The 11,516-nt window shown below is 38.9% G+C and overlaps 1 protein-coding gene across 1 annotated transcript; it reads right to left on the bottom strand.

Annotated features, from left to right (window-relative positions):
• Positions 1-1,985: 1,985 nt before the first annotated feature.
• Positions 1,986-10,219, bottom strand: ABHD12B (abhydrolase domain containing 12B). Its single transcript, XM_068550343.1, has 3 exons — positions 10,192-10,219; positions 2,972-3,022; positions 1,986-2,740 (listed from the first exon to the last, which is right to left on the bottom strand). The coding sequence occupies exons 1-3, from the start codon at positions 10,217-10,219 to the stop codon at positions 1,986-1,988; spliced, it is 834 nt and encodes a 277-aa protein (XP_068406444.1).
• Positions 10,220-11,516: the final 1,297 nt, after the last annotated feature.

An 11,516-nucleotide genomic window follows, 5' to 3' on the forward strand; every position in this document is an offset into this window, starting at 1 on the left:
AACTCCATAGGGCAAGCAGACAGGCCGGGAATTCAGGTAAGAGTTGATGTTGTGGTCTCATTTCTGAAATGTGCAGGGTTGGCTAGAAACTTAAGCAGGGTTTCTATGTAGCTCTCTTGAGGCCAAATTTCTTCTTCTTTAGGAAACTGCAGTCTTTGATTCTAAGGCCTCAAACCGATTGGATGAGGTGAATCCAGTTCATGGAGGGTAACCTGCCCTATTCAACGTCTACTGATTTAAATGTTCCTCATATGTAAAAAATATCCTCACAGCATCCTTTAGCCTAGGGTTTGACCCAACAACTAGGCAAGTAGCCTAGCCAAGTTGACACGAAATTAACCATTACATTGGGGTTTGGTTTTAGCTATTCTAACAAGTGTATAGTGGCACCTCTTTGTTATTTTAACTTGCATTTCTCTAATGACTTCTTTCAGATTCTCTCATAGGCAGTTGTGTGTTGCTCTTTTCTTTCCAGTGTATGTGTCATAATTATACTTTCATGTTTCTGTGCAGACTACAAATTTTTTTAAGAAACTGGGCATTTTAGATAATATATTGTATCAAATGTGGTTACTGGCTATCACCTTAAAGAGAATATTTTGTGCTGGCTTCTATGATGTGTGCTTTCCATGCAATCACTGTTTTCATTCTCAGAACAATCCTTTGAAACAGTTACACTAATTAAGGTCATATTCCAGAAGACAAAGTGAGGATGAACGTGAAGGAACTTGCTTTGGGCTTCATACCTGATGATCACCCCATGCTCCACAAAGAATCCCACACAAGCCACGGCACCACACGGAAGGGGGAGGATGGGGCAGGGAGAGAAGGCGAAGAACTTGGTTGTGAACACGCTAAATTTCAGAAAAAAATGTTCCCATAAATGGTTATTAAGAATCTCCCTAAAATAGTGTTTTACTGGACTGCTCAGGTGAAGCTAGGTTTTGCTGTAAGAACCACCCCTCAAATCTCCATGACTAATCCTGCTAGGGTGAATATTCGCTGCTGGTCTGAGCAGTAATCTAGGGCACTGCTGTTGGGGACGGGGCTGAGCAATACAGCGTCTTTGATGCTGAGGATCCAGAAGGTGGGTCCATGGGCTTCCTTGTCACTGTGGGAGGGAAGAGATGCCTGAGTGTCCTGTTCAGCTCTCTTGTTCTCCTGGACATGACACATCACCTTCATCCATAGCCCACTGTCTAGAATTTGTCACTGGGTTCTGCCCAACCACAGTAGGTAGGAGTGGGAGGGGCATGAGGACACGTAAAATGCTGGCTCAGCCACCATTCCTGCTACAATGGCAAGGAATACTACTTTTATCTATTTCTTTAAAGAGTAACACATAAAAAGAGTTTATGCCCATTTTATACAATAGCTACTTTTTCATCCCTTACTAAGAGTACTTTTCACTTTGTGTTTCATATTATATCTACATGTATGGCCTTTTATGATAAAAGGATCTATGGTGGAAAATTCTAGTGATATCACTCATTGAGATAGGTAAAAAAAAATGTAATAAAATTACAACGCATACAAAAGTGCTAAACTGATATCTTTCATTTCAAATAATATAGAAAACAAGATACTAATGTATTCAGAAGGAACTTGATCCTGGAAAACAACTAAACACTGCGTATAATACACTTTTAATTGTACTTATGGGCTTGCACAAAGTAAGGGGAATCTCCAAGAGGCAAAAAATAATCTGAATGAAAACAAGAGCTGATAAAAGCAAATGTCAACATGAATCCTATAAACAAGAGTCTAAGTATTGGGCCAACAACAAACTGACAGCGGAGAACTTGAAATGTTTTTATTTATTTATTTTTTCCCAGCATCCATGCTTTCTTTTACTAAAAGGCAAGTGACTTGTAGAAATGTCAGTAACTTCAGCTCACCCAAGCAGCCCAGTACAGTTTTACATAAGAAATATACATCACAAGTGGTGTTTGGACCAAGTCTTTGCTCTCCGCTCTACTCATACCTCATGCCCACTGCTGGCTCAGGAAATCTCTCATGGTTTTTAACAGTGTGGAGCTTTTACAAAGGAAGTTGTGTTGGAAGCCAGGAGGGAAGGTCACCATCTTCACCCTCTCTTTGTTCCTATACGCATTGTGTGAAATTTCATAGAGCTTTTTTCCAAATTCCAAAGGCACCGTTCTGTCATCCTCACCGTGTATGAGAAGAAAGGGAGAAGACAGGAATTTAACATTTTCATCATTGAGGGAGACTAGTTCATCTTTCCTCAGGGCATCCATAAGCATGCTTAAAAATCCTGGAAGTTTCCGGTAAATCTTTAACAAGGGATAATTGATACTTGCAACCCATATGTTGGTAAATAGAGCTTCCAGGATAACAGTATCAACTGGGAATCCTTCCTCTTCTAGAACTTTTGCAGCATTTGTTGTAACTCCTGTTCCCAGAGAGTGGCCCCAGAGACACACGGGGGTGGTACCACTTCTTGCCTTGGTCCACTCGTAGACACAAATAGCATCCGAAGTCAGCCCATCCTCCGTGGGCTTACCCGTCGAGTCCCCAAACCCTCTAGAGTCAACAGACGAGACATGAAAACCACCATCACTCAGCGCCTTTACTAGCTCAAGTCTATGAGGAGTAGTCCTGTGCTCTGCACTGCCATGAAGATAAACAATAATTGGGTTGCCATCATGGAGAGCTGCTTCATACCAGCTACAGCCCTTCCCCTTAGCACCCTCGCCCCGGCAGCTAGGAACTGTGTACCAGATACCCAGAATCATCCTAGGTTCAACTTTAATGTAGAAGTTCACTGCGTGAGGAATCTTTAACTCTGGTTTCTTTAAATCCACAAGAAATGGTGCTTTCAAAAAGTTGAAAAAAATCAGCATGTTCACCAGAGGAGGGAAAATATGTTCTTTTCATGATTTACTTGTAAAACTGGTACACAGAGTGGAAGTTTTTCTTCTGAGTGTTGAACAGGAGTATGGGAAAGATCTCAGGTTCCGCGTGACCATGTGCCACCACGCAGTCACTCGGCCCTGCTCGTCTGTCTCCACCCCGCATCACATCCCGATCCACCGCGGCCGCAGCCACGGGAGCTGCCGCCGGTAGCCCAGAGCTGCGCCCGGCCGCCCGCCTCCCCGGCGGGGGCGGCCTGAAATACTTTTAGAATAAACTAGAGATTCTGATAGTTGGCCAGAGTGGTCCCGCTTGGGTAATACTCTGATTGCAGACAGAAGAAAATGCTCCTAGAAGAAAACAGCCACAATTTTTGTCCCTGGATTTCCACAGATTAATTTCAACCAATGGGAGATCAGAATAAAAGATCCTAAACACACAGGGAAAGAAACCACTATAAGAAAGAGTCACCAACAAATAACAGAGTTGGTTATCAGATACAGAATATAAAATAACTCTAACTGAAAATATTTGAAAAGACGTAGCATAAAATACAAATTTGTAAAACTCCAAAACTCAAATACTGCATTAAACATCCAACTCAGAGCTCATGAGAAACCTAGTGGATTGGCAGGTATATGTAGGAAATAATCCAGAATGTAATAAAAAGTAATGAGATGTTGGAAGAAAAGAGATGAAACCCAAAGAGAAAGTCACACTGATATTTGAAAAGGAGTTCAAGAGAGAGGAGAGCTGTGGCAATAATTGATTAGATGAATGGCTGAGAATTTCCTAGAAATGATTAAAAAGTACAAACTCACAAGTACAGAAAGTACTATGTATGCCATAAGACAAAGAAAGAAAAGGAAAGGAAAGGAAGAAAAAACAAGAAACCAGAAATTCTTTCTTAGACATATTTTAGTGAAACTATAGACAAAATAGCAAAGAAAAGAAAAAGTTAATTGAAGCAGACCATGAGAAATGATAGCTCACTTACAAAGATATGCCAGTGTGATGAGCAACAGATTTACAACTGCAAAAATAGAAGCCAAAAAATGGTAGAGTAACATCTCCAAGAGACAGTTAAGGAATATCTGTGAAACTAGAATTGTATATCCAGCAAAATAACTTCTCAAGAGACAAAGTGACCTGAGGATATTCTCAGAGGAATACAAATAAACATTTTCTTTTAATTTATTTGTTGAACTTTAAGTTGAACTTTGTTGAACTTAACAAAGAAGAAAAGTGATCCCTAAAAAAAGGCAACACACATTAGAAAATCTAAACAAACATTGTATATAAAGGAACATTAATGATAACAATTAGGGTAGAATTAAGAGGACTGAATTGAAATGTTGTCAGTAGTAACATGTAAGATGTGAAGAGTTAAAATATTATAAGTACCCATTAAAATTTCAAAATTAACCACTAAGACAATAGAAAGGAGAAATTGAGTAAATTAGTTCCAAGCCAGCTGATGGAAAATATGTAATAAAGAAACAAAAATTAAATTGGTTTTTAAAAAGGCAAAAAAGAGGTAATAAAATCATATCAAGGCAAAAAGAAATTTTTATATACATGTCTCTATATTATTACATATATAGACATATATATGTGTGTGAATGTGTCTTTAAAAATATTATATAAGTGGTCTAACTTGAGGTTTAAAGCAATTTTTCAGATAGGGTGCAGGAAAAATTTATTTATATAATATTTTTAAGTGACATAATTGAAGCATAAGCACATGGAACACCCAACGCTACCTACAAGAATATCAGAGCAACACTGGTTAAATCGTCCAACTAGAAGCTATGCGTACTACCATTTCCTGAGAATGGATACATAAACTCTGTAAAATGAACAAATGCAAGAGCATTGAGGAATCTCACAAACACGATGTTCAAGTTCAGTAAACCAGGCACAAAAGAGTACTCTTTTTGTGACCCCCTTTACATAAAATTCAATTGCTGGCCAAACTAGAGTGTGAAGTTGTGATGGTAGTTAACCCTGGAGTATGATGGGTGGTAATTGAAACGGGGCACGGAGTGAATGCCTGGGATGCTGAAAGTGTTCTGTCTGTCTGCTTTTAATCTGTGTGCTGGTTGCTTGGGTGTATTCAGTTTGTAAGAACTTATCAAGCTTAAGATTTGACTGTATATGTGTTATACTTCAATACTATGTTTTAAAAAGTCATGAGAGGGCTTCCCTGGTGACGCAGTGGTTGAGAATCTGCCTGCCAATGCAGGGGACATGGGTTTGAGCCCTGGTCTGGGAAGATCCCACATGCCACGGAGCAACTGGGCCCGTGAGCCACAATTACTGAGCTTGCGCGTCTGGAGCCTGTGCTCCGCAACAAGAGAGGCCGCGATGGTGAGAGACCCGCGCACCGCGATGAAGAGTGGTCCCCACTTGCCGCAACTAGAGAAAGCCCTCGCACAGAAACGACGACTCAACACAGTCATAAATAAATAAATAAATAAATAAAAGAACGTGAATTTCAAAAAAAAAAAGTCATGAGAGTTTGAAAAACTGTGTGTGTGTGTATGATCACATCAAAAAGCAAAGCCCAGAAAATCTCAGATGTATATTAATATTAGATCTGTATTATATTGATATTGGACAAAAAGACGTAGAACAAAGGCATCATTATGGGATAAATGCATTGAGAGTCTAAAAAAATGAAATAATGTAAATGTAAAGCAAGTTGTAAGTGAAGCTGACAAACCCACTATCAAATCAGGAGTGCTCAACTGGTTTTTAAAGTATTGAAAGTTCAAAGTGATTAAAGTTTAGTTAGAAAGATACTTTGCATAAAAAAATTAATGTCGGGGCTTCCCTGGTGGCGCAGTGGTTGAGAATCTGCCTGCCAATGCAGGGTTCGAGCCCTGGTCTGGGAAGATCCCACATTCTGCGGAACAGCTGGGCCCGTGAGCCACAATTACTGAGCCTGCGCGTCTGGAGCCTGTGCTCCGCAACAAGAGAGGCCGTGATGGTGAGAGGCCCGCGCACCGCGATGAAGAGTGGCCCCCGCTTGCCACAACTAGAGAAAGCCCTTGCACAGAAATGAAGACCCAACACAGCCATTAGTTAATTAATTAATTAAAAATAAAAAAAAATAATGTCTTGATTTATTGGAATAATAGAGATAGAACCCTGCACCCATGTGACATTTACAAAATTTAACTTCTTATTAGGTATAGGCAATATGTCAAGTGACAAAAAATGGAAATATTTTGTATTAATTAGTCCATATTATAATTAAATTAGTATTTTATAAAAGAGAGGATAAATGTAAAACCTCCATACAGTAAAAGGAAAACAATGTTTTTAAATACTGCATAGATATAAGAAGAAATTACAGTAGAAATGTAAAAACATACTTGTAACTGAAAAATAATGAAAGTAGAATACACTGGTACTTGTGGAACTCAGCTAAAATAATGCTTAAAGGAAAACAAAGGCATTAAATATTACATAAGGAAGTAGGAATGAGGGAATGTTTGTGAGCTAAGCATAAATTTAAGTTTTAAAAAATAACAGAATAGATATCAAAATAACTGATGATAGGGAAAAAAAATGGAGGAAGTTAACTAACGAAACAGAAAACTAATCACAAAAGCGAAATCAAGAAAACGAAAGACAAACCTCTACCAAGATGGATGGAGATGAAGGATGATGAGGAGAAGGAGATTTAGGAGCAAAAATCACTGCTATGAAGAACGAAAAGTGGGAAATGGCATAAGACCATCAGATACTGATATTTTAATAAAAGCCAACAAATTTGTCAATTTTGTCAGAATAGAAAGATTTCTAGAAAAATATAACATCCTGGAAGTCTTATAATCATTAAAAAGCGGAATCAGTAACTACAAGTCATCCCATGAAGAAAACATTAGTATCAAATGTTTTACACCTGAATTCCACTACCTTTCAAGGAACGGATTATTGTAATGTTGGTCAACCTCTCCCAATAAATCAAAAAACAGCAATTCACTCCATGAGAGCACTAAAAACTCAGTGTCAAAGCAGACAAGGTGAGTTAGAGAACAGAAAATTGCAGAATGAATACTATTTATGTTCCTATATTTTTCAAAGTACATAGAAGAACCCAAATACTATTAATGTTGATATTTATAGATAATTTTTATTGATCACATATTGTGTGCTAGCGCCATTCTAAGTGCTTTATATTATATGTCATTCAGTGTCACAGCAGTGAATGGGATAGGTGTGGCTCTCAGTTTAGAGACCAGAGGTATGAGGGTCAGGGCAAGTACATGTCCTGCTTCAGGCTACAGGGGACACAAGTGGAACATGAGTTAGAATGTGGTCTAACACACAGTCCACACTCAGCAAGACACTCCCAGGTGATTGCTCAACTTTTGTCCTTCTAAAGCAACTTATAGTAATAGATTTTAGAATAGAGCCAGACATTCCCACCATTTATACTGATGGAAAGGAAACATAGCCATGTTTTACCCAAAATAATGGATACATTTTTTAATTCCTTTTTTTTAAACATGCTAGTTTATACTCGCTTGCTGGTTTCTTTATTTTTCAACAGTTTTGCGGTCTTCATCGAGATGGAATGTTATATTAACATATTTTTCCACATAAGACCTGAACAGATATTGATATAAAAATTTAGCTTAGGCTTCCCTGGTGGCGCAATGGTTGAGAATCTGCCTGCCAATGCAGGGGACATGGGTTCGAGCCCTGGTCTGTGAGATCCCACATGCCGCGGAGCAACTAGGCCCGTGAGCCACAACTACTGAGCCTGCGCGTCTGGAGCCTGTGCTCCGCAGCAAGAGAGGCTGTGACAGTGAGAGGCCAACGCACCACAATGAAGAGTGGCCCCCACTCGCCGCAACTAGAGAAAGCCCTCGCACAGAAACGAAGACCCAACACAGCCAAAAATAAATAAAAAAATAAAAAATTAAAAAAAAAAATTTAGCTTGTTCTAGAAAGCAGATGCAATGATTACATTAAGAGAATGATTTGCTCATGAATGTGACATTCTTATAGTAGTCTATACACAACCACCCAAATAGTATTTGGGTTCTTCTATGTACTTTGAAAAATATAGGAACATATATAGTAAGCAAATGTTTGTGCAAATGACTTGAATAGTAAAATCTGATATATCAAACAGTACTCTTTAGATCTTGTAATGTATCTGTCAAATCACTTCATCTATTGTTAGAATATCTTTGATTCCATAAAACTCCAGGAATGGTAATTGAGAGAGAGAGAGAGAGAGAGATCACAGGTAAGGACAATTGGTATTATAACCATGCAGACATATTGGTCCTGTAAAAAGTAGATTTGTATTGATTTCCTATTAGACCTGTAAAAGTATATGGTTCAATTTTTAAAGATATTTGAATTATGTATTGCTCTCATGTCGTTTTCAGGTGATCACACTGAAACAAAATAGAAGGCATTAAGCCTACCATCTCTTTTCCGTAAAATGGAATTACTTTTCTGAAATCTTTGCAATGGTAAGGTCCTTTTTTTTCTATTTTTGGACTTTTCATTTTATAGTGAAAGTTTCTCTGTGCATGTCGTGGAATTACTACATTAAAATCCAGTGAACATAGCAAGCAGTGATGAGGAGTCAAATCAGTGTAGAGTCTGATTTTATACATTTTAAAGGAAGTACATTTTTCTACCTTCAAGCAGCATATGGAGCTAAAGAAGAGGTATGTCCTCATTTGTATCAGTGAAGATGAAGAGCAATTAAACAGTTGTGTCAAATAATATAAGCAGATTTCCATCAGTTATGTTCACATAGAAGCTTATGGAGTTTTTCATAGGTGAAGTTAAATTTTCACTTCCTACTATTTTTGAACAAAATTATCTCCAAGTTTTTATTGTAGTATTTAGTTTTGTACTTGAATGTCAGTGATGAGTAGCTGGTATGTTTTTTACTCCTACCCAAGCTAGGAAAGTAACAAGTCTTGTAAAAGAGAAATGGGAAGAGTTACAGTAGTAGACGATGCTCGCTCCTATGATATTCTACTAAAAGTAGCCTGTAAAAAGAACTCTATCCATTTCCAAATGTACAGGCTCAAGCCAGGCTCTTATCTGAAGGTCATCCATAGGACTTGTACTGAATTCTACACTCCAAAAGTATCTCTCATAAATAACCACAAAATGGATTTATGTTACCTTAAACTCTCTCATCACTGACCACCAAGATATATAAAAACACACATTAATGATTTATGTGCCCCAAATCTCCTTGGTAGGAAAAAAAATAAGAGAACAAAAATCAGACAGAAAACTCAGACTATTTTCCTTTAGCATGTATGCTCAATAGATCAGCAAGGGGAAGAGCTGCACTTGAAAAGTACTTGTATTAATGTAAGTCAAAACACCTCAGACCTGAGAACTTAAATTTCTGTTTTCTGAACCCCAAACCGAATGTTTTATTTCCACATTCTAAATCCCATATACTAAATATTTGAGAAAAAGGTGACAGCCACTTGACTACAATAGCTTTTTTGCTACACACAGTTGGAGAACAATAGAAAATTCTGTTATTCATTCAATAAACAAAACTTTATTTAGTACCATCTCAATGCCAGACACTCAATGCCAGACACTCAATGCCAGACACTCAATGCCAGACTGTGAAGTTTAATAGTGAGTGAAGGACATTGATAGTTAAAAAGGTGATTGCAATATAGTTGGTCCACCATCGTATCTTAGTTTCAGGCGTACAACATAGTGATTCAAGATTTTTATAGATTATACTCCATTTAAAATTATTATAAAATAATGGCTATATCTCCCTGTGCTGTACAATATACCCTTGTATCTTATTTATTTTATACATAGTAGTTTATGTCTCTTAATCCCCTACCCCATCTTGCTCCTCCCCCGCGCTGCCCACTGGTAACCAAGAGTTTGTTCTCTATATATGTGAGTCCGTTTCTGTTCTGTTATATATATTTGTTTTATTTTTTTAGATTCCACATATAAGTCTGTCTGACTTATTTCATTAAAAAAAGAAGGTGATTTGAATAAAGTGTGATGATCACTTTCCCAGAGTATGTGAACAGAGCACAAAGAAAGGTTGGGCTTAGGCATTGTAGAAAAAGCTTCCAGAAGGTTCTGAGGAAATGGGGGTGAGCAGACGGTAGAACTATCATGCCCCTCCCCACGCCAGTGATGGATAATTTTATGTATCAGCTTGACTGGGCTAAGAGTTGCCCAGATAGCTGGTGAAGTATTTTTTCTGGGTGTGTTTGTGAGAGTGATTCCAGAGGTATTAGCATTTGAATCATTAGGTTGAAGAAAGACATCACTCACCGATACAGGTAGCCAACATCCCATTCATTAAGGGCCTGAAGAGAAGAAAAAGCAGAGGAAAGCCAGATTTGTTCTCTGCATGAGCTGGGCTTCCCTCTTCTCCTGTGCTCGGGACAGGAGTGCTCCTGGGTCTTGGGCCTTTGGACTGGCAATGGTTCTCAGGCCTTCATGTTTGGGCCGGAACCACACCACAGCCCTTCCGGGCTTCCTGCTTGCAGATGGCAGATTGTGGGAATTAGCCTCCATAGTCATTCACAGCCTTACAAGAAGTCCCTTTCTATGTATCTATGTATGTCCTATTGGTTTGTTTTCCCCAGAGAACCTTGATCAATACATCCCCAAAGGAGAGCCACCAACTGAGGGCTGCGGGAAAGAGAACACACCGGGAACAGGTAGCTCAAAGGAAACAAATGTGGTCACAGGAAGTGTGAGAGAGGGAGCCGACCCCATCACATGGAGTCTCTTAGCCAAGCTTGGAGCTGAGTCTGAGGAAAAACATTTGCCAGTTAAGTGTTTAAACAAGGACACTTACGATCTAGAAGTGTCCCTGTGGCTAAGATTTGGAAAATTAATTAGAAGAGACAAGGAGAGTGGCCACAAGTCACGGATATGGGAAGGGCTGGATGGTGAATGCCTAAGGAAGAAGATATGCTTCCAGTTGTGAATGTGTGATTCGGATAAGAGAGAATAAATTGCTGGTGGTCTGTGCTGCATGTGAGGCCCACAGGGGAGTGGGTGGGAGGAGGGTTTGATAACAAGGACGGATGCTTCCTGAGGGTATGAATAGATGCATTAGTCAGAGTTCCCCAGAGAAACAAACCAATAGGATATGGATATACGTAGAGAGGTTACTTGTAAGAAATTGGCTCAGGTAATTGTGGGGGCTGAAATGTTCAAATCTGCAGTGTAGGCTGGCAGGCTGGAGACCCAGGAGGCACTCTGATGCAGATGACTTCTGAATGCAGCCTGCAGAGGAATTCCTTGTGCTTGAGGCAGCCAGTGTTTTTGTTCTATTCCGGCCTTCAACTGGCTGGATGATCCCCACACACATTATAGAGAGCAATCAGCTCAAAGTTAACAAATTTAAATACATAAATCTCATCCCAAAACACCCTTTCAGTTGACACATAAAATTAACCCTCATGAGGCCACACTTTGTCAACTTGGCAGTCATATGCATCTCCTTAAAGCATACTTAATTTCCAAATAAAGACAATAACAAAGTCATAATTTCAGCTAACATGATACAACTGTCCTGCATACACCCGAAAATGTACTAACACTTTCCCAGAGGAGGACGAAAAGTCCTTGCATGATGTTTATTC

This window comes from Eschrichtius robustus, chromosome 8 (genome assembly GCF_028021215.1).
Source record: "Eschrichtius robustus isolate mEscRob2 chromosome 8, mEscRob2.pri, whole genome shotgun sequence".
Lineage (NCBI taxonomy): Eukaryota > Metazoa > Chordata > Mammalia > Artiodactyla > Eschrichtiidae > Eschrichtius > Eschrichtius robustus.

What these genes read in the sequence shown, in the direction of transcription:
- ABHD12B (XM_068550343.1), bottom strand. Translation starts at nt 10,219, where the DNA reads ATGAATGGGATGTTGGCTACCTGTATCG. An exon ending in GATGTTGGCTACCTGTATCG is followed by an intron (nt 3,023 to 10,191) that starts GTGAGTGATGTC and finishes GGGTGGAGACAG; the next exon opens with ACGAGCAGGGCCGAGTGACT. An exon ending in CATGGTCACGCGGAACCTGA is followed by an intron (nt 2,741 to 2,971) that starts GATCTTTCCCAT and finishes TTCTGGGTATCT; the next exon opens with GGTACACAGTTCCTAGCTGC.